At 50.8% G+C, this 26,372-nt stretch overlaps 1 protein-coding gene across 1 annotated transcript in view; it reads left to right on the plus strand.

Annotated features, from left to right (window-relative positions):
- The window catches only part of abcb9 (ATP-binding cassette, sub-family B (MDR/TAP), member 9), a 140,302-nt gene that overhangs the window by 74,713 nt on the left and 39,217 nt on the right, over positions 1 to 26,372 (plus strand). The window contains exons 4-5 of the mRNA XM_072516605.1: positions 6,238 to 6,443; positions 10,955 to 11,152. Of these exons, the coding sequence (XP_072372706.1) occupies positions 6,238 to 6,443; positions 10,955 to 11,152 (404 nt within the window). The remainder of the gene's footprint in view (positions 1 to 6,237; positions 6,444 to 10,954; positions 11,153 to 26,372) is intronic.

Here is a 26,372-nt window from a genome sequence, read left to right on the forward strand (position 1 = left end):
AGCCTTGGGGGGGTCCCCGATAAGAAACAATCATAGGTTTGCCCCGGGGGGAATGGATGGGGGATATGGAATGTGGCAAAGAGCAGGAATAACGCAACTGAAAGATCTGTTTGTGGATGGGAAGTTCGCGAGTCTGGGAGCGCTGACCGAGAAATATGGGTTGCCCCAAGGGAATGCATTCAGGTATATGCAACTGAGGGCTTTTGCGAGGCAACAGGTGAGGGAATTCCCGCAGCTCCCGACACAAGAGGTGCAGGACAGAGTGATCTCAAAGACATGGGTGGGGGATGGTAAGGTGTCAGATATATATAGGGAAATGAGGGACGAAGGGGAGACTATGGTAGATGAACTAAAAGGGAAATGGGAAGAAGAGCTGGGGCAGGAGATTGAGGAGGGGCTGTGGGCAGATGCCCTAAGCAGGGTAAACTCGTCGTCCTCGTGTGCCAGGCTAAGCCTGATTCAGTTTAAGGTATTACACAGGGCACATATGACTGGAGCACGGCTCAGTAAATTTTTTGGGGTGGAGGATAGGTGTGCGAGGTGCTCGAGAAGCCCAGCGAATCATACCCATATGTTTTGGTCATGCCCGGCACTACAGGGGTTTTGGATGGGGGTGACAAAGGTGCTTTCAAAAGTAGTGGGAGTCCGGGTCGAACCAAGCTGGGGGTTGGCTATATTTGGGGTTGCACAAGAGCCGGGAGTGCAGGAGGCGAGAGAGGCCGATGTTTTGGCCTTTGCGTCCCTAGTAGCCCGGCGCAGGATATTGCTAATGTGGAAAGAAGCCAAGCCCCCGGGGGTGGAGACCTGGATAAATGACATGGCGGGGTTTATAAAGCTAGAGCGGATTAAGTTCGTCCTAAGGGGGTCGGCTCAAGGGTTCACCAGGCGGTGGCAACCGTTCGTCGAATACCTCGCAGAAAGATAGACGGAATGGGAAAAAGAAGGCAGCAGCAGCAGCCCAGGATCGGGGGGGGGGGGGGGGGGGGGGGGGCGGGGGGGACGGGGACGGGACAAGGCAGTTGCCAATTAGGGCTAGTTTTCATTTTTGTTATTTATTATTTATTCATTTTTTGTTTATAAAATAGGTCATTGTTATTTGTGTTGTTATAATATTGTGTAAAGGATGCACAATGTACTGTGTTGGTTGACCAAAAATTTTCAATAAAATATTTAATTTAAAAAAAAGGTGGAAAGCTCGATCCTCCACCTTAAGATCTTGTCATTTTAAATTTTGCCCCGTTGTGCATCATCGAACATGAATGCTACCGACCTTTGGTCGGTGAGGAGAGTGAATCTCCTGCTGGCCAGGTAATGCCTCCAATGTCGCACAGCTTCCACTATAGCTTGGGCTTCCTTTTCCACTGAGGAGTGGCGGATTTCTGAGGCGTGGAGGGTCCGGGAGAAAAAGGCCACGGGTCTGCCCGCTTGGTTAAGGGGGTCTGCCCGCTTGGTTAAGGGTGGCCGCCAGAGCTATGTCGGATGCGTCGCTCTCGACCTGGAAGGGGAGGGACTCGTCAATGGCGCGCATCGTGGCCTTTGCGATATCCGCTTTGATGCGGCTGAAGGCCTGGTGAGCCTCTGTCGACAGGGGGAAGGTAGTGGACTGTATTAGTGGGCGGGCCTTGTCTGCATACTGGGGGACCCACTGGGCGTAATATGAAAAGAAACCCAGGCAATGTTTCAGGGCTTTGGAGCAGTGGGGGAGGGGGAATTCCATAAGGGGCGCATGCGTTCGGGGTCGGGGCCTATTATCCCATTGCGCACTACGTATCCCAGGATGGCCAAACGGTTTGTGCTAAAAACGCACTTTTCCTCGTTATATGTGAGGTTCAGGGCGTTAGCGGTCTGGAGGAACTTTTGGAGGTTGGCATCGTGGTCCTGCTGATCGTGGCCGCAGATGGTTACGTTGTCGAGATACGGGAACGTGGCCTGCAACCCGTGCTGGTCAACCATTCGGTCCATCTCCCGTTGGAAGACCGAGACCCCGTTTGTGACACCAAATGGGACCCTTAGGAAGTGGTATAGACGCCCGTCTGCCTCGAAGGCGGTGTACTTGCGGTCACCTGGGCAGATGGGGAGCTGGTGGTAGGCGGATTTGAGGTCCACGGTGGAGAAGACCTTATACTGGGCAATCCGATTGACCATGTCTGATATGCGGGAGAGAGGGTACGCATCTAGCTGCGTGCACCTGTTGATGGTCTGACTATAGTCTACGACCATCCTTTGCTTCTCCCTGGTCTTTACTACTACCATCTGGGCTCTCCAGGGACTATTGATGGCCTGGATTATGCCTTCCTTCAGCAACCGCTGGACTTCAGACCGAATAAATATCCGGTCCTGGGCGCTGTACCGTCTGCTCCTAGTGGCGACGGGTTTGCAATCCGGGGTGAGGTTTGCAAACAGGGACGGCGGTTCAACCTTGAGAGTTGCGAGGCCGCAGATAGTTATAGAATTAGAATGTTAGGCTCTGCAGGTTACACTGGAAATCTAATCCCAGTAATGTGGGCGCGCAGAGTTGGGGAAGGACGTAGGGCCTGTAGATCTTAAACTCCCTCCCTTGCACCGTTAGGTTCGCGATGCAGAAGCCTTTGATCTCTATGGAGTGGGATCCTGTAGCTAGGGAAATCTTTTGCGTGCTTGGATGGATGGTCAGAAAACAGCGTCTTACCGTATCTGGGTGAATAAAACTTTCCGTGCTCCCGGAGTCGATCAGGCATGGCGTCTCGTATCCGTTGACCAGCACCGTTGTTGTCGTCGTCTGGAGCGTCCGGGGCCGCGATTGATCCAGTGTCACCGAAGCCAGTCGTGGTCGTAGTGTCGCGGCGTCTTCTTCGGACCCTGTGGAGCCGTCGATGCTGGGTCCTTTGTTGTCAACCAAGATGGTGGCGTCCATGAATCGCACGCGGCCGGGGGGTGGACAAAATGGCCGCCCCCATGGATCGCACGTGGTCGGGGGTGGACAAAATGGCCGCCCCCATGAATCGCACGTGGCTGGGGGGGTCACAAGATGGCGGCGCCCATCCTCCCCTCGTGGTGCCCGGGACCCAAAATGGCGGCGCCCGTGGGTCGCACATGGGGCGCTGGGGAGCGTTTGGGATGTGCTGGGCTCGTTCTTCTCCGGGGATTGCGGCGACCCCCTGGGACCGGCACACTGCCGCGTAATGGCCCTTCTTGCCGCAGCTTTTACAAATAGCTGCGCGGGCCGGGCAGCGCTGCCGGGGGTGTTTTGCTTGTCCGCAGAAATAGCAGCGGGCCCCCCCGGGATGGTCTGGCGCTTTAACCGCGCAAGCTTGCGAGGGGGGGGGAGTTTGTCGTGACGGGGGTCCACGGAGCCCAAGGGGCTGCCGCGCGGTCAGGGCTGTAGGCGCGGGCGTTTTGCGAGGCCACATCTAGGGAAGCTGCAAGGGCCCGTGCCTCTGAGAGTCCTAGCGACTCTCTTTCTAAAAGTCTTTGGCGGATTTGGGGAGAGTTCATACCTGCCACAAATGCATCGCGAATTAGCAGGTCCGTGTGTTCGATCGCGTTCACCGGCGGGCAACTGCAGCCCAGTCCCAAAATTAGCAGCGCGGCGTAGAATTCCTCTAGCGAATCTCCGGGACTTTGCCGTCTCGTCGCGAGTTGGTGGCGTGCGTAGACCTGGTTAACGGGCCGAACGTAGATGCTCTTCAGCAATGCGAGCGCCGTCGGGAAATCCTCTGCGTCTTCTATGAGAGGGTAAATTTCCGGGCTTACCCTCGAATGCAGGACCTGCATTTTCTGGTCTTCTATGATCCGGCCGGGGGCCGTTCGGAGGTAGCCTTCAAAGCATGCTTGCCAGTGTTTAAATACTGCTGCCGCGTTCGCTGCGTGGTGGCTGATCCGCAGGCATTCCGGGGCGATCCGGAGCTCCATAGTCTTTTAAGCTCGCTTAATAAATTGTAGCGCACAATGACTTACGAGAGACAAGAAGTGATGAAGTCGATCCAGGCTTTATTAAGCGATGCTTGTCCCCAGCAGCTCAGCAACAGAATGAAGCTGCGGGGAGAAGCTCGGGTTCTTCTACTCCGCCTTCAGGGCGGAGCCAGTAGTCAGCAGCCAACCAGGACCCGGGATCTGTCAGCCAATAGCATCTCGGCTTCACAGTCCCACATGACCCCTAATACATACCACCACACACTGGGACACAGGACACTGGGACACAGGACACTTGGACCCAGGGCACTGGGACCCAGGACACTGGGACTCAGGACTCTGGGACACAGTACTCTGGGACACAGGACACTGGGGCACAGGACACTGGGGCATAGGACACTGGGACACAGGCTCACACTGGGACACAGGGCACTGGGACACAGGCTCACACTGGGACACAGGACACTGGGACACAGGACACTGCGACACAGGACATTGGGACACAGGGCACTGGGACACAGGCCACTGGGACACAGGCCACTGGGACACAGGACACTGGGGCACAGGACACTGGGGCACAGGACACTGGGACACAGGACACTGGGACACAGGCTCACACTGGGACACAGGGCACTGCGACACAGGGCACTGGGACACAGGCTCACACTGGGACACAGGACACCGGCTCACACTGGGACACAGGCTCACACTGGGACACAGGACACTGGGACACGGGACAGTGGGACACAGGGCACTGGGACACAGGACATTGGGACACAGGACACTGGGGCACAGGCTTACACTGGGACATAGGGCGCTGGGACACAGGACACTGAGACACAGGCTCACACTGGGACACAGGACACTGGGACACAGGACACTGGGACACAAGGCACTGGGGCACTGGGGCACAGGACACTGGGACAGAGGACACTGGGACACAGGACAGTGGGACACAGGGCACTGTGACACAGGACAGTGGGACACAGGGCCCTGGGACACAGGACACGGGGACACAAGGCATGGGAGACAGGGCACTGGGACACAGGGCACTGGAACACAGGACGCTGGGACACAGGGCACTGGCTCACACTGGGACACTAGCTCACACTGGGACAGAGGACACTGGGACACAGGCGCACACTGGGACACAGGACACTGGCACACACTGGGATACAGGACACTGGCTCACACTGGGACACAGGACACTGGGACACTTGGACACATGACACTGGGACACAGGACATTGGCACACACTGGGACACAGGACACTGGCTCACACTGGGACACAGGACACTGGGACACAGGCACACACTGGGACACAGGACACTGGCACACAGGACACTGGCACACAGGACACTGGCACACACTGGCACACAGGACACTGGGACACTGGCACACAGGACACTGGAACACAGGACACTGGGACACAGGACACTGGCTCACACTGGGACACAGGGCACTGGGACACAGGACACTGGCACACACTGGGACACAGGACACTGGGACACAGGCTCACACTGGGACACCGGACACTGGCACACACTGTGACACGGGCTCACATTGACAGCAGGGTATTTTTTTCTGTCTACGGTAATGGACTAAAAACAGTGAAATTACTGAGCAAACAGATGCCGCCAGGAGGTGACCATCCAGATGACTAACCTAAGATGCCATAAATGGCCTTCATCATTCATAAGCATTCTGTGATCTTTTGAAGTATAGAGCCATGTAGAATTTAAGGCCTGAAGAACTCTTACTGCTTCAGCACAGGTATCTATGAATTAGGAGCAGAAGGAGCTTTGAGCCTGCTCCACCATTCAAGTAGATCGTGGCTGATCTGATTGTAACTTCAACCCCACTTTCCTACCTAATACTCTTTCATCCCCTTGTGAATCAGGAATCTATCTTGCTCTACCTTAAACACATTCAAAGACTCTGCTTCCGCTGCCCTTTGTGGAAGGGTGTTCCAAAGACTCGCAACCCTCTGAGAGAAAATAGTTCTCCTTGTCTTAAATGAGTGACTCCTTTGTAAACAGTGACCCCCTAGTTCTAGATTCTCCCACAAGGGGAAACATCCTCTCCACATCCACCCTGTCAATACCCCTCAGGATCTGAAACATTTCGATCAAGCTGCCTCTGCCACTTCTAAACTCCATTGTCTCCCAGTCTTAGCCTGTCCAACCTTTCCTCATACGTCAACATGCTTGGTATTAGGAAAAGAACAAGTACTAGTTAGTTGGTTTCGCTTGGTATGTTTGCTCCTTACTCAATTTCTAACACATTTTGTTCTTATAACTCAAAATGAATCCACTTTATGGTACTTAAATCTGCTTCATGTTACAGGAGAAATCACATCTTGGCTGACCTCTGATGCGACGGTAGTGAGTAACATCATCTCGCAGAATGTCAGCTTATTTTTACGCTACTTGACAAAAGCTTTTGGAATCTGCTTTTTCATGATGATGCTGTCCTGGAGGCTTTCCATGCTTGTGGTCATAGGACTTCCAATATTGTTACTACTGTCAGTGTTGTATGGGAAGTATTACAAGGTATGTCCTGGTACAAATACACTTGTTCACAAAAATACAAACGGCCCTTTCATCTGGATTGATACATTATCTTGTGTCATTGTAGCTGCTTAACTCTCAGCTAAGATTCTGAAGCCGATACCTTTTCCATCACAAACACGACCGAGTTCTATCTCTGTCTCCACCCCAGCCCGTCTACTGCTTGTTGCCTCTAACGTTCTTGGGCCTGGTCTTAAGCACTCTGTGCTGTACAGCATGGTCATACCTCCTGTTAGTGTACCACGCCTCCCTGGAACGTCTGACAGAATTCTGGAAATGAGACCTAAGCTGCCAGTTAGTCGGAATTTGGGAGATAAATATGCCGTGTAATGTAGAAGGATCAATTTAAACACTGGGCGTATATGGACAAATGATGCAGTGTGACATGGGCTGGGATTTTCCACTCCCGTCTTCTTGGCAATGGGAGCATAAAATCTCGCCTTTTATGTCGGTGGAAAATCATGGGCGTCATCCTCCGCCGGAGTGATGCTCCGTTTTGCCGGTGCCCGGGGGTTTCCCGACGGCGTGGGGCTGCCGCACAATGAGAAACCCCATTGACCGGCCGGTGTAACGGAGCATCCCGCCGGCGGGTCGGGGCAGAAATGTGGCGGGGCGGGATGGAGAATTTCGCTCCTTGTTGCGATTGCACCCTCCTTCTCCCCCACCCCCACCCCGATAACGGGTTGCTCACATCAGGGCCGGGATTCTCCCCTACCCGGCGCGGCGAGGGAATCCGGCGTAATGGAGTGGCATGAACCGCTCCGGCGTCGGGCCGCCCCAAAGGTGCAGAATTCTCCGCACCTTTAGGGGCCAAGCCCTCACCTTGAGGGGCTAGGCCCGGCTGGCGGGAAAGGCCTTTGGCGCCACGCCAGCCGGTGCCGAAAAGACTTCGCCGGGTGACGCATGCGCGGGAGCGTCAGCGGACGCTCACGGCATCCCTGCGCATGATCAGGGGAGGGGGTCTCTTCCGCCTCACCCATAGTGGAGACCATGGCGAAGGCGGAAGAAAAAGAGTGCCCCCAAGGCACAGGCCCGCCCGCCGATCGGTGTGCCCCGATCGCGGGCCAGGCCACCGTGGGGGCACCCCCCGGGGCCAGATCGCCCCGCAACCCCCCCAGGACCCCGGAGCCCGCCCACACCGTATACTCCCGCCGGCATGGTAGGTGGTTTAATCCACGCCGGCTGGAGAATCGCCGGGGGAGCCCGCCGACCCGGCGATCGGGGGTCGGAGAACCGCGGCCCAGGAACTTCATTCCCCTTCATTTGCATCTCTTTGCATCATGGCATAGATTATAGATTATAAGAACAGGGCGGTAATGATGGAGCTGTACAGGGCTTTGGTTAGGCCACAGCGGGAGCACTGTGTTCAGTTCTGGCCACCGCACTATAGGAAGGATGTGATTGCGCCAAAGAGGGTGCAGAGGAGATTCACCAGGATGTTGTCTGGAGCCTTTCAACTATCAAGAGAGGCAGAATAAGCTGGTGTTGTTTTTTCTTTAGAACAGAGAAGGCTGAGTGGGGACCTGATGGAGATGTGTAAGATTATGAGGGGTATGGACAGAGTGGATAGGAAGCAGCTGTTCCCCTTAGTTGATGGGTCGCTAATGAGGTTGCATAATTTGAAAATGAGGTTTAGAGGGGATTTCAGGCAAACGATTTTGACCCAGAGGGTAGTGGGAGTCTGGAATGCATTGCCTGGGCGGGTACTGTTGTTATTTACAGCACAGAAAGAGGCCATTCGGCTCACCATGTCTGCACCAGCTCCCAAAAGAGCTCCCCAGCTAGTCCCATTCCCCAGCCCTTTCTCCACAATCCTCTAAATTCATCACTTTCAAATATATATCCAGCTCTCTTTTGAAACCTCCTGTGGAATCCGCCTAAACCACTCTACCAGGCAGCACATCCCAAACCCCAACAGCTCTCTGGGTAAAAACATTTCTCCTCATCTCACTCCGAGCTCTCTTGCTGAACATCTTGAAATTGTGACCCCTAGTCACTGATTTACCAACCAGTGGAAACAGAATATCCTTTACCCTGTCAAAATTCTTCAGAATTTTGAACACTTCAATAAGGTCGCCTCTTAGTCGTCTCTGTTCCAAGGAGAACAACAATTTCTCCAACCTTTCCTTGTATCTAAAATTCTTCATTCCTGATATCATTCTCGTAAATCTCCTCTGCACTCTCTCCAGGGTTTTAACATCCTTCCTTAAACAAGGTGCCCAGAACTGAACACAATACTCTAAATATGGCCTGACCAATGATTTGTAGAGGTGTAGCATCACTTCCTTGCTTTTATACTCTGTGCATCTATTTATAAACCCAAGGATGCTATTAGCCTCCTTAACAACTGTTTCAACTTGTCTGGCCACCTTCAGAGAGTTATGCACTTGAACCCCGAGGTCCCTCTGCTCCTGTACTCCCCTCAAAGTTGTACCATTGAGCCTAAAACGTCTCCCCGTGTTTCTTCTACCAAAATGCATTTTGCTCCATTGACGTTCATCTGCCAGGTGTCTTATAGAATATCTTGGGATTTTCCCTACTTTTGCCAGCCAGAACTTTCTCATATACCCTCTTTGCTCTCCTAATAATTGTTTTCTTAAATCCATCCTGCACTTCCTGTACTCCACTAATGCCTTCTCTGATTTGTTCCCCTTGTACTTGCTAAAAGCTTCTCTTTCCCTTCTCATCGTATCCTGAATATCTCTGGTCATCCATGGTTCTCTGGGCTTGTTACTCCTTCCAATCACCCTAAAGGGAATATGTTGGGCCTGTACCCTCCCCATTTCCTTTTTGAACGCCCCCCCCCACCCCCACCCCCACTGTTCTTCTGTAGATTTCCCCACAAGTAACTCTTCCCAGTCTCTTGCCAGATCCAGACTTGTTTTCCTAAAATCCACTCTCCCCAAATCATTTTTTGCAAATTGTCTATTTCTTTGTCCATAACAAGGGTGGCACTGCAGCACAGCGGTTAGCACTGCTGCCTCACAGCTCCAAGGTCCGGGGTTCAATTCTGGCCCGGGTGACTGTCTGTGTGGAGTTTGCATTGCGCCATCCCTTGTTTGACCCTCTACATATTGACCTAAAAAGTTCTCCTGTGTACATTTTAAGAACTCCACTCCATCTAAACCCTTTCTTAAACACCAGCGTCGCATTTCAAATCCTTTAGTCCCCAGGGACTAATCCTGTATTCAGAGAGGCCTGGAAAATTTCTGTCAACGGCTCCGCAATATGCTCCCTTACCTCTCTCAGCGATCTAGGATGCATCCCGTCTGGGCCTGACGACCTCTCTACCTGGAGTGCTGCCAGTCTTTTTAGCACCTTTTCTGTACCTGTCACTATACTGCACAGTTGGTCAACACTCACATTTTCAACTGGGCCATTGTCACCATCTTTTAATTTGGTAAAGACAAGCAAAGTACTCATTTAGTACCACTGCCATACCCTCCGCTGCAGTGAGCAGTTTACCCTGCTTGTCCCTTATGGGCCCTACTCTATCCTTCACTAATCTTTTACCATTAATGCGCTTCTAGAACTGTTCGCTATTTGTTTTAGCACAGCCTGCCATCCTTTCCTCGTGTTTCCTCTTAGCCTTCCTTGTTAGCCCTGTTGCTTCACAGTGCCAGAGACCTGAATTTGATTCCTGGCTTGGGTCACTGTCTGTGTGGAGTCTGCGCGTTCTCCCCGTGTCTGCGTGGGTTTCCTCCGGGTGCTCCGGCTTCCTCCCACAAGTCCCGAAAGATGTGCTTGTTAGGTGAATTGGACATTCTGAATTCTCCCTCTGTGTACCCGAACAGGCGCCGGAGTGTGGTGACTAGGGGATTTTCACAGTAACTTCATTGCAGCGTTAATGCTGGGGCTGTTTAGCACAGTGCTAAATCGCTGGCTTTGAAAGCAGACAAAGGCAGGCCAGCAGCCTCCCCGAACAGGCGCCGGATTTTGGCGACTAGGGGCTTTTCACAGTAACTTCATTGAAGCCTACTCGTGACAATAAGCGATTTTCATTTCATTTTCATGTAACCCTACTTGTGGCACTAATAAAGATTATTATTCCAGCCTTAGCCTCTCTCCTGCATTATAATAATAATAATAATCTTTATTGTCACAAGTAGGCTTACATTAACACCGCAATGAAGTTTCTGTGAAAATCCCCGAGTCGCCACACTGCGGCGCCTGTCCGGGTACACAGAGGGAGAATCCAGAATGTCCAATTCACCTAACAGCACGTCTTTTGGGACTGTGGGAGGAAACCGGAGCACCCGGAGGAAACCCACGCAGACACGGGGACAACGTGCAGACTCTGCACAGACAGTGACCCAAGCCGGGAATCGAACCTGGGACCCTGCCGCTGTGAAGCAATAGTGCTAACCACTGTGCTACCGTGCTGCCCGATTGATTATCGATTGATACTTATTTAGCTCACTGTGGAAAATTATACTGTTCACTTAAAGATCAAACAAGCTAGTAAAATAACCTATTTTATTTTCCTTCTTTAGAATCTGGCCAAACAGGTTCAGGATGCTTTGGCGGATGCAAACAATGTGGCAGAGGAGACAATTTCATGTATAAAAACCGTGCGTAGCTTTGCTAATGAGGAAAGTGAGGCGCACATTTACAGTGAGCACCTGAAGATAATGTATAATCTGAACAAGAAACAAGTTTTGGCATTGACCATTTTTACTTGGGGAAGCAGGGTAAGAAACAATTTATTGCATATTTGTTATCGAGTTAGTGCAATAGGTTTCACAAACTCAATATGGAATTATTGGTGAAAACAATATGTATATTCACAGAAGAAATGATACTCAGTAACCTGAGCTGAAACCCCCAGACTTTGTAATCATGTATGTGACAGTATATGTGCATGAACACCAATTTCTTCTGAACCTTCAGTTACTAAATTTCCCTTTGCAGCGTTGAAATAGGCAATTTTGCCAAGTACATAACAAGCATTCAGTAATCCTGGTTGATGTCCATTGATGCTGCATACAGGGAGTGAAGACTAAATGTATTCTTCAACTGGGATGGGGTTTGAGACCAGGGCATAACTCAATTATATTCCACAACTAATTCCATCCCCTGGTTTGTCACTATTCAAAATTAAACTGGGAATTTATTGTTAAATGGCAAAACTTGCAGCAATTTGGGAAGCAGAGAAATAGTGACAGTTAGAATAAGACTTTTGTCATGATATGCACTCATGCACATAATGAGATGCAGACAGGCAGTGACTGACACCAAGTATAGCCAATCAACACACAGGACAGAACACAAACAATCACCAGGCAGAACACTAGAAGGTGGTCTCCCACTATAAAACACACGAGGCATCAACACTCTGCCTCTTTCCACTGGTGACAACTGTAGTGACAGTCAGGGTGTATGTATCAGTTAGCACCTTTTACACGCGGCTCAGAGCTGGTCTGGTCTAGTTAGTTATAGTAAGCACGCTTAAATTAGTAGAGTGTCAAACCCACAGCGAACTGTGTGCATTGCTTAACAAGTTCAATAAAGCGTATTGAATTAACATCAAAGTTTGGAGTCTACTTTCAAGTACAACTGCATCCAGTTACAGTCCGCGTTACCCCAGGGTGATTAACACGACAACTTTCTCTACTTAAGAGCTGGAAGACGCAATGTTGTGGGGCGGGATTCTTCGTCGGCTGACACCGAAATCTGTAGTGACACCAGCCGTATGGGTGCGCCAACCTCCGCCACTGAACTGGCCGCCATTCGCCGGTGGGCATCAGGTCGCTCACCCAGGGCAATGCCCACTGTAGCCCCTATAGGGGCGCAGGACAGGTGCGTACCCCTGGCAAGGGCAGGCCCAGCAGATGGTACCCCTAACAGTAGGGACGTGCGCCAGGGCCAGAGTCCCCACGGTACCTGGCACCATCGGGGCCGGGGGGCGGGGAGAACATGCGGGGTCAGAGCCCGCAGTTCCAGCCAGTGCCATTGTGTAACCGGGTGGACCTGATAGGACACGGGGGGTACACACCAGGTGATGTTGTTGGTCATGCTGACCGCCTCTGCCACCTGCGCCCAGGCACAGTGAACGGTGGTAGCCTCCTTCCGGGCCGGGGTACAGGGTGGCCTGTCTCTGCTCCAACGCGTCCAGGAGGGTCACCAACTAGGCATCCATGAAACGGGGTGCCGCTCTCCTCGCTGCCATCTTGTTGGCTGGGATGATGTATGTGGGGAGTGAAGTTTGTATATATGACTGCAGCTTGTCAGCCTCCCAAGTGTCAATCGCAAATTTGGCGAATCCGGCACCATTTCTCATTGGAATTGATTGTGTTCTACTAGTTGGTGCTAGCCTCTTCGCAGTCACTGAATCAGTGCAGGTGTGGCACCACTTTTGTTGTCATGGAACTCCATGGATCCTGCCCCGGCATCAATACTTAGGGTGCGATTCAACGGAAAGATTTCTAAGTGTGGGTGCGAGTGGGAATGGCCGTGAGTTTCCCGTCGCTTGGTCCAGCGAGGCCAGCAACGCAATTCAACATTAATTAATTGGTCCACTGAATGAGGCCTCACGGGCTTCTCGCCGCAAATGAAGGCTCGCCAGCTGATTGGCTGGGACTGCGCTCGCCCACCCCCTCCGGCTAACTAGATCGAGCAGCACTTAAGCTGCACTTGCTCAGCCAACCCCAGCCAGCTGGCAACAATGACGCCGAGGAGACCGGCCCCAAAATTCAGGGACGCTGACCGAGGGAGGCTCCTCGATGCGGTGGAAGCCAGGAGGGAAGTCCTGTTCCCCCGAGTGTGCCGGAGGGTGAGCCCCAGGGCAGCCAGTGCTGCCTGGGATAAGGTAGTGGGGCGTAAGATCGAATATTATGACCAAGGGGACTGGCGAGAAGTGCAGGTAGAAGGTCAACGACCTACATCTGCAGCATGAGTGAGCAGACACCAATGCCCCCCCCCCCCCCCCCCCCCCCCCGGAGACCCTCTGCCCCAATGGGAGCTTCCACCCCTCAACTCTTCAATCTGTCCCATCCCTCCCACCGACCACATGTCCATTCTCCCACAGATCCTCCAGCCGACGGTGACGGCCGATCCCTCTCTCCTGACTCCCAGGAGAACACCTCGGAGGAGAGCTCCAAGGATGCCACAGCTGTCATTCCCAACCTCCACCAGTGCAGATACAAGCACCTCAATGGGAAATGTTAGTGGACAGGTTTCTGAGGCACAATCTGGTGAGCACCAGGAACCCCCAGGAGAGACAGCAGTCGGAGGGCTGCTGGATCCCAGGACCCAATTGGGTCCCAGCCTGGAGCTGAGCTTGTGGAAGTGGATTACCCTGAGGTGATGGAGAAGATAGGGAGCGGCAGTGTCATTCAGAGGAAAATGTCAGCGACACTCTAGCAGATCCATATGAGCTTGGAGGAGTCCCAGAGGCTATGGGCGCAGGAGATGGTGGCAGCAAAACGTGGCATCGAGGTCAACACTGCTCGGGTGGCGACCGCAGTGGTGAGCCTGCTGCATGACATCAGCACCATGAGTGAAGGTGTCCAAGGCATCGTACAGTCAGGTGACGGCCATGGCCTCGGGCGCTGAGTGGCAGGCCAGACCCATCTCAGGGAGCGACGGTGGACTCCAGCTCCCTTGGGTTCCACCCTTCTGATGAGGCGTGTCCCGAGGTCAGGATATGGGACAAGGTGGCACGGCCGTGCATGTATCGCTGACAAGTGAACCCGTCCCAGAGGACGCTCGCTAGGGGCATTGAAGGCAACGGGACGAGGTAAACAGCTGGCTGCCTCCACCGCTGATGTGATCCTGGGGAAACACCAAGACGTGGCGATAAAGCTAGGAGGGCCAAGCACGTTGAGGATCACTGAGGACACCGGGAGAGGGTGCGTGGTGGGGTTAGGTGGGGGGTGGGAAGGCGGGGGGGGGATGTTGAGGGAGCGGAAAAACCGGGAGTGAGGTATTGTACAGCACATTGCACAATTATTATGATGTCTCTATCACTTCCTTCCACATTGCGGGCTGATCTCCGAACCCTTTGCCCATTTCTCCAGGCACCCCCCCCCCCCCCCCCCCCCCCCATGGCGCTCACCCACCCTCCGGCCATGGACATGTCCCCGGAGCTGTGTCCCATCCCTTGGGCATTCGGATGTGTGCTGTTGCCTCTCGCAGTGTTCAAGCACAATGTCCATGCATCAAGATGTGATTGGGATGCTTGGCAATGACTCCCACATGCTACATGGCCCACCCACCCACGGTGTTATGTAATGGGTTAAGAAACATTCCAATTAGTTGTCTCATTTATGTTAAGTGTCCAATAATTGACACTGATATGTAAAGAGGCCACCTGGGCCCCTCGAGCCTGCTCCGCCATTCAATGAGATCATGGCTGATCTTTTGTGGACTCAGCTCCAATTTCCGGCCCGAACACCATAACCCTTAATCCTTTATTCTTCAAAAAACTATCTAGCTTTATCTTAAAAACATTTAATGAAGGAGCCTCAACTGCTTCACTGGGCAAGGAATTCCATAGATTCATAACCCTTTGGTGAAGAAGTTCCTCCTAAACTCAGTTCTAAATCTACTTCCCCTTATTTTGAGGCTATGCCCCCTAGTTCTGCTTTCACCCACCAGTGGTAACAACCTGCCCACATCTATCCTATCTATTCCCTTCATAATTTTATATGTTTCTGTAAGATCCCCCCCCTCCGCATCCTTCTAAATTCCAACGAATACAGTCCCAGTCTACTCAACCTCTCCTCGTAATCCAACCCCCTCAACTCTGGGATTAACCCAGTGAATCTCCTCTGCACACCCTCCAGCGCCAGTACGTCCTTTCTCAGGTAAGGAGACCAAAACTTAGAAGATCAGGATTTAAGGGTAGATTCACATAATCTAAGATATAATAAGAGCAAATAAAGCGTTGGTCAAACTAAAAATGCAGGAGTGTGTTTTGAGGTTCCCGGTTTTAGGTGACCTTAGGCACTTGAAACTCATAGTTTATAGTGATGCGTCCTATGCAAATTTATGTGATGGGGTTTCAAGCGCAGGAGGTTTTATAATTTTCGTTTTGGGGAACAATGGTAAATGTTGCCCTCTTGTGTGGGAAACAAAGAAAATAAGGAGAGTGGTCAAAAGCACTTTGGCTGCTGAGACATTAAGCCTTGTAGAGGCGGTGGATATGGCCTTGTATATATCTCAGATATTGACAGAAATTTTGGGATTAGGGGATTTGGGTAATATACCTATTGAATGTCACATTGACAATAAATCCCTGTGGGAAAATGTGCACTCTACAAAAAGTGTCAAAGAAAAAAGGTTAAGGATAGACATCGCAAGTTTGAAGCAGATTTTGGATAGAAATGAATGAAAAAATGAAATGAAAAGAAAAATGAAATGAAATGGAATGAAATGAAAATGAAATGAAAGGGGGGAAATAGCAAAAATTAAATGGGTCGACAGTAGCTATCAATTGTCAGACTATTTTACAAAAAGAGGGGCTAGCTCACAGAAACTTTTGGATATTGTTCATGAAGGACACCTGTTTCTGTGACTGGTTTTTTTCTTCCCAAAAAAAAGAAGGGGGGAAATTGTGTGTGTGTTTGAGTTTCTTGTAATTTTGTCTTCACCTAATTATTTTTTTCTCCAAGGAATGGGAGACTGTTAAGTAATGGGTTAAGAGACATTCCAATTAGTTGTCTCATTTATGTTAAGAATCCAATAATTGACACTGATATGTAAAGAGGCTTCAGGTAGCCTTTGTGTCAGGTGATGCGAAGATATAGAACAAAGAACAAAGAAAAGTACAGCACAGGAACAGGCCCTTCGGCCCTCCAAGCCTGCGCCGACCACGCTGCCCATCTAAACTAAAATCTCTACGCTTCCGGGGTCTGTATCCCCCTATTCCCATCCTATTCATGTATTTGTCAAGATGCCCCTTAAACGTCACTATCGTCCCTGCTTCCACCACCTCCTCCGGCAGCAAGTTCCAGGCACCCACTACCCTCTGCGTAAAAAACTTACCTCACACATCTCCTCTAAACCATATAATTTTGTGCAGAGTCTGTTAAAGTGAAATAAAAGGTGTTTGTAAAAGGAGCAGTACCTTTGACTCTTTATACAACAGCAGCTAAACATCTAACACACGGGAATCCACTTGGCATGTGACAAATGCTTATTTAACCACGATTGTCAATTCCCTATCAGCAATGGCCTTCAGCCGCGCAGCCAGAGGCTTCAGCAATTGCTGAGTGATTGGTGGAGCAGACAGGCAGGGGCAAGGGTTGCCCCCGGAATAGGTACACACAACCCAGGGGTTGGACTGGTGGTGCAGCAAGCAGTTGCCCCCCAGCACACCCACAACCCATCTATTGCAGCCCAACCCTGCGGAAGGTCCTGCACCTCCGTCCGATCTCCCCCCCCACCCCCCGCCGAGCACTGGGGTGGCATTCCCAGTGCCCCCGGGCTCTTTGCCTGTGAGCAAAGATGGCTACTCCCTCCTCGGCTCCCAAGAGAAGCCCTTCCGCCAGGTTCATGTTTTTCAAAAGGAGTACTATTCGGCGCGAGTATGACCACTTGCTGGGGAGGCTGAATGATGGGAGGCCGTTGGATATGGGGTCACTCTCGTTGATTGTATGTAAATGGGGCTTAAGTGGTTGGCGGCACATTAGGACAGTGGTTAGCACTGTTGCTTCACAGTGCCAGGGTCCTGGGTTCGATTCCTGGCTTGGGTGACTGTCTGTGCGGAGTCTGCACGTTCTCCCCGTGTCTGCGTGGGTTTCCTCCGGGCGCTCCGGTTTCCTCCCACAAGTCCCAAAAGACGTGCTGTTAGTTAATTTGGACATTCTGAATTCTCCCTCCGTGTACCCGAACAGGCGCTGGAGTGTGGCGACTAGGGGATTTTCACAGTGACGTCATTGCAGTGTTAATGTAAGCCTACTTGTGACAAAGATTATAATTATAATTGATTTCTTGCCTCGCTATGGCAAGATCCCGATTTTTCCTACGGGAGCCGGCTGTTTGCATTGCAAACTGTTTGGCGCCCGGTGCGAATCTCGTTTTTGGCCTCTCCCGCTATCCACTGGCCTCACTACGTTTGAGCGCAACGAGGCCGGTGAATCGCGCCCTTAGTCTTAGGAACGGAGAATCCCGCCCCTGGTGCTACAGCTAATGGCTGAAGAGTATAATTGCAGTGTGACAAGCTTACATAGGCATTTAGCATTATAAATGTGGATCTAGACATTTATCATGAAATGCACACAGGCCTAAGATTTTCTAAACATGATTTAACAAATTTTGAATTTATTTTGTGGCATTTCTCACACATATAGAACATAGAAAAATACAGCACAGAACAGGCCCTTCGGCCCACCATGTTGTGCCGAACCTTTGTCCTAGATTAATCATAGATTATCATTGAATTTACAGTGCAGAAGGAGGCCATTCGGCCCATTGAGTCTGCACCAGCTCTTGGAAAGAGCACCCTCCCCAAAGTCAACACCTCCACCCAACACTAAGGGCAATTTTGGACACTAAGGGCAATTTAGGGGCAATATCAGGGGAGACCTGATAGAGGTCTACAAAATTATGAGGGGCATAGACAGAGTGGATAGTCAGAGGCTTTTCCCCAGGGTAGAGAGGTCAATTACTAGGGGGCATAGGTTTAAAGTGAGAGGGGCAAGGTTTAGAGTAGATGTGCGAGGCAAGTTTTTTACGCAGAGGGTAGTGGGTGCCTGGAACTCGCTACCGGAGGAGGTGGTGGAAGCAGGGATGATAGTGACATTTAAGGGGCATCTTGACAAATACATGAATAGGATGGGAATAGAGGGATACGGACCCAGGAAGTGTAGAAGATTGTAGTTTAGTCGGGCAGCATGGTCGGCACGGGCTTGGAGGGCCGAAGGGCCTGTTCCTGTGCTGTACATTTCTTTGTTCTTTGTTCTTTGTTCTTATCATGGCCAATCCACCTAACCTGCACATCTTTGGACTGTGGGAGGAAACCGGAGCACCCGGAGGAAACCCGCGCACACACGGGGAGGATGTGCAGACTCCGCACAGACAGTGACCCAAGCCGGAATCGAACCTGGGACCCTGGAGTTGTGAAGCAATTGTGCTATCCACAATGCTACCGTGCTGCCCTTAAGAACAAATAAATCTACACTATATCATTTGACCGTAATCCATGTACCTGTCCAATAGCTGCTTGAAGGTCCCTAATGTTTCCGACTCAACTACTTCCACAGGCATGCATTTCATGCCCCCACTACTCTCTGGGTAAAGAACCTACCTCTGACATCCCCCCTATATCTTCCACCATTCACCTTAAATTTATGTCCCCTTGTAATGGTTTGTTCCACCCGGGGAAAAATTCTCTGTCTACTCTATCTATTCCCCTGATCATCTTATAAATCTCTATCAAGTTGCCCCTCATCCTTCTCCGTTCTAATGAGAAAAGGCCTAGCGCCCTCAACCTTTCCTCGTAAGACCTACTCTCCATTCCAGGCAACATCCTGGTAAATCTCCTTTGCACCTTTTCCAAAGCTTCCACATCCTTCCTAAAATGAGGCGACCAGAACCGTACACAGTACTCCAAATGTGGCCTTACCAAAGTTTTGTACAACTGCATCATCACCTCACGGCTCTTAAATTCAATCCCTCTGACGGGTGAGGGCCAGTGGACAAAGCTGTGTAAATATATCATTTTGCCATGTATAATCTTGCTCTGCGCGAATTCTCGTTTTTTTTTTGTTACGAGGTGGGGGGGGGTTATTGTTTGTAAGGGAGAAAAATTGTGTTTAAAAACTTTAATAAATATATATTTTTTAAAAAAAACAATTCAATCCCTCTGTTAATGAACGCTAGCACACCATAGGCCTTCTTCACAGCTCTATCCACTTGAGTGGCAACTTTCAAAGATGTATGAACATAGACCCCAAGATCTCTGCTCCTCCACATTGCCAAGAACCCTACCGTTAACCCTGTATTCCGCATTCATATTTGTCCTTCCAAAATGGACAACCTCACACTTTTCAGGGTTAAACTCCATCTGCCACTTCTCAGCCCAGCTCTGCATCCTATCTATGTCTCTTTGCAGCCGACAACTGCCCTCCTCACTATCCACAACTCCACCAATCTTCGTATCGTCTGCAAATTTACTGACCCACCCTTCTACTCCCTCATCCAAGTCATTAATGAACATCACAAACAGCAGAGGACCCAGAACTGATCCCTGCGGTACGCCACTGGTAACTGGGATCCAGGCTGAATATTTGCCATCCACCACCACTCTATGACTTCTATCGGTTAGCCAGTTTGTTATCCAACTGGCCAAATTCTCTGGCCTCTGAGCAGCCCCGTGGCAGGGATGTGCTGCCGGCGGAACTAGAAGATCCCATCGGCGTGACCAGCCAAAAGATCTTGCCCATAGTCACTGTCATGGTGATGGAGCTGAGCAGCAATAGCACACAATATGGGGGAAACGGGAGATACACCTTCAGCAGCAAATCGACAGATTCCCTGATGCCTGTAAAGAGTTGGCTTTGAGCATTAGGAAGACAATTGTCATGGTCCAGGATGTTGCCATGCTGCCATCTATCAGTATTGACATTGTGATGATGGAGGTTATTGATCGTTTCACATAGCTAGGCTTCACAGTCACCAGCAATCTGTCACTTGATGCTGAAATCAACACACGCCTCATAAAGCTGTTTTTCCAAGCTGAGTAAGAGAGTGTGAACCACAGCAACCTGCCTGAGGACACCAAACTACCAACCTGCATCATCAGTGCATGCCTCTACATTGGGAAGACTTGGAAACATATGCCTGGCAGGATAAAAGGCTGAACAATTTCCTGTCTCAGATGTCTCCTCGGCACCTCTTGGCAGGACCTTGTGGCAGGACAAGGTCACCGACTCCGAGGTCCTAGAGCCTGCGCATTCCTCGGGAGACATTCATTGCTATCTTCATCGGAAGGGTGACGGCCATATACCCAAAGACCTTCTGTATGGTGAACTAGCCACCAGGTCATGATCTTCTGGGTGTCCATATCTCTGCTACAAGGACACCTGCAATCAAAGTATGAATCTGGGGGATATTGACAATGACAACTGGGAGACAACAGCCGACGGCTGTGGCCGCTGGATGCTGACCATTTGGAAGGGCATTGGAAGAGGAGCGCAAAAATGAAACTCAGCTGGCCATGAAGAGGGCCCAGGGAAAACAGAGGCCAGTGAATCCTACACCTTCTCAATCCACTGCCTTCCTCTGCAGTAAATGTGCAGAGACTGCCATGCCATTCCCGTACCAGCCTCCCCGAACAGGCGCCGTAATGTGGCGACTAGGGGCTTTTCACAGTAACTTCATTTGAAGCCTACTTGTGACAATAAGCGATTTTCATTTCATTTTTTTTTCATTTTCAAGTGGTATCTAGCACAGAGTTGGCAGTTATGTCACAAACCACTGCCTTATGCGAGGGAGAATAGAAACAGAAAAACAGTATATGGAGCTGGTAAGCTACGCAATCTGAGGGAACTGAGGCTGGTGCCGAGGGGTGATGCAGCCAGATTATACTTCAAATCCATTTATCCACCTGTGGTGAATGTATTACGGCAACCATTCACCACTGTATTGCATTGTACTATGTTGTTGCCCTTGTGGGCTCCACCTATGGACCATTGTATCACATTACACTGCACTGTATCGTGTTGGTGCCCTTGTGGGTTCCGCCCCTGGCTCCGCCCCCCTTGGGGGGAGGTATACAGAGCTGCTGCCCTGTCGGCAGCTCTCAGTGCAGAGCAGTCGCAGGCAGGCACAGTTCTAGCTGATTAAAACCACTGTTCACTTCAACTCTCCGTCTCGTGTGAATTGATGGTCGCATCACCACCTTAGTTCCATAATCTGTTATACCTTTAGCTAACTAAAATCGGTCAATTTCAGTCTTGAAAGCATCAATTGTGAAAGTATCTACAGCATTTTGGAGAGAGAATGATGCTTACCTTAGTGGGAACACAACAAATGTCCATTTCCGAAAATTAGGAGTTGTAAAACATTTTTTGTTCAAGCCAGAGATTCAGCTGACCATTAGATTTTTAGAAGGATGATAGAGTGCATGTTTTTAAATTAGGATTTTGAGAACATTGAAAATTAAGCATTTGTTCCCTAACAGATGTGGAACAGATGTTTTAAAATGTGCCATGAGGTTATTAAATCCCAGCTCCAGGAAGATGGTTTTGGTTGATGAGGGTAAATCATCTCAGCTCCAGGACATCATTGCAGCAATTTCTCAGGGTAGTGTCCTCGACTCAACTATCTTCAGCTGCTTTATCAATAACCTGTATCTTGAACAATTTTCTGTCGACAGATTAGTGCCTCTGAACTATTGTTTGGGACAAATTTGTTCCTTTAACCATCATTGGGCGTCAAAGGGGTGGTGACGTGGGGTCGTGAAAAATTTTCCGATTTTACACACAACAATTAACGATAACATTAACGAACAAACATTCAACGAACATGGTGCAGGTTCCATCAGAAAGGACACTGTTTCTCCCAAGCGGTTCCTTTTAAAACATCATCTGGACACCTCAGTTATCAGTTGCGAACAGGGTCACAAAAGGGTTCTCGTTTTGGGAGTCAGACTCAATGTCATCATCTTCATGGAAGGGCATGGAATGCACTGCAGAATGCAGCCGTGGGAATTCCACCACCTACCGTCTGGCACAGGACGCCGTCTCCAGCCTCCTCCATGCAGCCCTGTCCCCCTCCATCGCCCACTTGCGCACCATCATCGCATTGGCGGCCCAGTAGTACCCACAGAGGTTGGGCAGCGCCAGCCCCCCCTATCTCTCCTCCGCTCCAGGAACACCCTTCTCACCCTCTGAGTCCCTCGCGCCCACACAAACCCCATTATACTACTGTTAACCCGCCTGAAAAAAGCCTTCGGGATAAACACGGGGAGGCACTGGAACAGGAACAAAAACCTTGGGAGCACCGTCATTTTGATTGACTGCACCCTACCCGCCAAAGACAGCGGCAACGCGTCCCACCTCTTGAACTCCTCCTCCATTTGCTCCACCAGCCTTGTAAAATTAAGCCTATGCAGGGCCCCGCAGCTCCTGGCCACCTGGATCCCCAAATATCTGAAGCTCCTCTCTGCCCTTTTTAGTGGGAGCTCGCCAATCCCCCTCTCCTGGTCCTCTAGCTGAACTACGAACAGCTCGCTCTTCCCCATATTGAGCTTGTACCCCGAAAAGTCCCCGAATTCCCTAAGGATCCTCATTACCTCTGGCATTCCTCCCATCGGGTCCTCCACATACAGCAGCAGGTCGTCCGCATAGAGCGACACCCTCTGCTCCTCCCCACCCCGCACCAACCCCCTCCAGTTCCTCGACTCTCTCAGTGCCATAGCCAGAGGTTCAATCACCAGTGCGAAGAGCAGGGGGGACAGGGGACACCCCTGTCTTGTCCCTCGGTGCAACCGAAAGTACTCGGACCTCCTCCTATTTGTGGCCACACTCGCCATCGGGACCTATACAACAGCCTAACCCACCTGACAAACCCCTCCCCAAACCCGAACCTCTTCAGAACCTCCCACAGGTACCCCCACTCTACCCTATCGAGGGCTTTCTCAGCGTCCATCGGCACCACTATCTCCGCCTCCCCCTCCCTCGCCGGCATCATGATAACGTTCAAAAGCCTCCGCACATTCGCGTTCAACTGTCTCCCCTTCACAAACCCCGTCTGGTCTTCATGGATGATCTGCGGCCCACAATCCTCAGTCATCGTGGCTAAGACCTTCGCCAGCACCTTGGCATCTACATTTAGCAAGGAAATCGGTCTGTAAGACCCACATTGCAGGGAATCCTTGTCCCGCTTCAGGATCAAGGAGATCAGTGCCCGGGACAGCGTCGGGGATAAAGCCCCCCACCTCCCTTGCCTCATTAAAGGTCCTAACTAACAGCGGGCCCAACAGGTCCATATATTTTTTTATAGAACTCGACCGGGAAACCGTCCGGCCCCGGTGCTTCCTATCCCTTTGATCAGCTCCTCCAGCCCAATCGGGGCCCCCAGTCCCTGCCACCAGTCCCTAGATTTCTTCTAGGGAGCGACCCTGCGCATCCTCAACATAGATGCCGCATCCTGTAATGCACTTCCCGTTTAACATCGTGGAAGAACCATCCACGTATATTCTCAAGGGTGCACACGTGTCTGTGTGCTGGGGGCTCTGGGGTGAACTACCTATCTTTCTGGGGGGTGTTTGTGCGATAAAGGGGCCTGTGTTGTGGTACGGTGAGATGATTACACATTTGTGGGGGGTGCCTGAGTACTGAAGATTGTCGGCTAGGAAAGTGTGGGTCTTGGTCCTTTTGACAGTGATGTCCCGTCCCTGCAAAAGAAGAGTCCATCTGGCTGCTCTGATCTGGCTTACTGTACCGTCCTTAAGTCGTCCGTCTAGTAAAAGTTGGGTGGGGGTGTGTTCCGTGAGGATTGTGATGGGGTTTAGTCCGGTGATGTATGAAAAGTGTTGGATTGCCCAGAAAACTGCGAGCAGGTGCCTTTCACAGGCCGAAAATCCCTGCTCCACAGGATCTAAAACTCTGGAGGCATAAGCCACGGGTCTTAACTGTTCGTGCCGTTCCTGGAGGAGCACGGCCGAAAGGGTACGGTCTGTGCTAGCTATCTCTATAACATAGGGGGAAAGCGGGTCTGGAACCTGTAGTGTGGGGACCGCAATGAGTGCGCGCTTTAAAACATCAACAGCATCCGTGTGCTGTGGAAGCCATTCCCAAGGGGCTCCTTTCTTTAGGAGTTCCAAGAGGGCTGCTGCTTTGGTGGCGAAACCGTCAATATTGTTTCGGCAATAGCCAACCAGTCCTAAAAACGACCGGAGGGCTGAAACGTTCTGGGAAGGGGCAATTTGACAATCGAGTCAATTCTTTTATGCTCGATCACGCGTTTACCGTGCGTGATAATCTTTCCCAAATATACCACTTTGTTTTCCAAAATGTGGACTTTTTTGGGGTTTACTTTGCATCCAATTTGCTGTAGGAGTTCCAGGAGTTCGGACAGAAGCTCGATATGCTCTGCCTTGGTGTCTGTCTGCAGTAATAGGTCGTCTACATACTGGACCAGACATTCGGGGCGAGAAAATTTCGATAAACCATTTGCCAGCTGTCGGTGGAAAATGGAGGGGGAGTTGTGGAATCCTTGTGGAAGGCATGTCCACGTGTACTGCTGACCTTTAAAAGTGAAGGCAAATTTGTATTGGCACGCTTTTGCCAATGGAATGAACCAGAATCCGTTACTGGTGTCCAAAACTGTAAATATCGTGAGTTGAGTCCCTGTTTGAGCATGGCTCAGGTCTTGTGGCTACCGTGGGGGCTGCTGCGGGGGTGACTTTGTTGAGTTCCCGGTAATCGATGGTCAGTCGCCATGATCCATCGGGCTTTCTCACTGGCCATATCGTGGCATTATTAGTAGAGGCTACTGATCTCAGTACGCCTTGTTCTAATAAGCTGTCAATAACCTTTGAGATTTCTCCCTCTGCCTCTTGGGGAAATCCGTACTGCTTCTGAGGGCTAGGGTCAGGTCCTGTTATTTGAACCGAACCAGCCATCTTGCCACAGTCATGTTTATGACTTGCAAATGCGGTCCTGTTCTTTTGGAGAACTGCCCTAACCTGTTTGTGCTAATTGTGGTTGGGTCAAACCAAAATTCGCTGATTGCGCTAATTTTGTTTGCATACCTACTGTGAGCGTTGCGGGGGCTCTTGCTGACTTTGTCATTTTCCAGACACATTGATTTACTGGGTCAAATGACAGGTTGTGGGAGTTCATGAAATCAATGCCCAAAATGTGTTCTGCTGTGTGGGGCAGATCGACCAAAACTATGGGGTGTCTTGTTGTAATATTGCCAATTTGAATGGGTACAGGGGTTGTGATGTGTCCCTGCTGTGAGTGGCCTGTGAAGCCGCTGAGGGTGGTTGTAGCTGTAGTGGGCCACGTGTCTTTTTGGAACATGGTGGAGGAATTGCTCCCAGGTGCGGGACAACCTTTTAAAAACCCACTTTTCGTTGTGCGCTTCTTCCGAGGGGTCATAATTGGTACAGGCTTTTTGTCCTGCCTCTGTGGCATGGGAGATAAGGGTGCAGGTCCATTTGGCCATATCGTCTGTGGACAAATGGGCCCGGTCGAAGTTGCCGAAAACGGCTGTAAAATGGATCCACAGGCGTCCAACAAACGCTGTGGGGTGTTCTGTCTTCTTCTGCCTGCACTTATTCAGGCCTTCTACTGGGTCACCTCTGTTGTAACCGATCGCGTCTAGGATTGCCGTGTGCATCTCTGCAAGGGTGCCTCTTCCTACATTCTGTGGGTCGGGAAGGGTTGCTACAACTGAAGGGTCTAAACTCAAAACTGTGAGCTTCACTTGCTCATGCTCATCCAGGCCGTACATGGTCGCCTGCTGCTTCACTCTAGCAAAGAAGTGGTGGGGGTCTGAGGTGGGGAGGAACGGTGTGATTTTTTCGCACGCGTCCCATAATTGGGTCACGGTTAAGGGGGTGGTGTAAAGGAATTCCGCGTCTCCTTCCAATGTGACTGTGCGGTGGGTGGTTACTGGATTCATGGGTGTCTGATCTATCTGTTTTGTGGGGGGTTGGGGTGCTTTTCTCTTTTGGGGCTTTCCTTGCGCACTTGTTCCCTGAACATACCTATGCACGGTTTTGTTTAGTTCTTGCCAATCAGGGCCGTCTTATCGAATTGGGATCCAAAGGTGCTCTGAAACCCATTTTGCACTGAAAGCAAAGACTGCAGTTCCACAATCTGCTTCCGGCATTTCGAATGATCCACTGAGCTTTGTCTGTGCTCCGTGGTGGCAGCATGGAGTGCTCTTAACGTTGCTTTTAGATCGCTGCACTGCCTTTGCAATGCCTCTACCTGTTTCTCTGTCTCTTCT

The sequence above is a fragment of the Scyliorhinus torazame genome, chromosome 1 (assembly GCF_047496885.1).
Source record: "Scyliorhinus torazame isolate Kashiwa2021f chromosome 1, sScyTor2.1, whole genome shotgun sequence".
In the NCBI taxonomy this organism is placed as follows: Eukaryota; Metazoa; Chordata; class Chondrichthyes; order Carcharhiniformes; family Scyliorhinidae; genus Scyliorhinus; species Scyliorhinus torazame.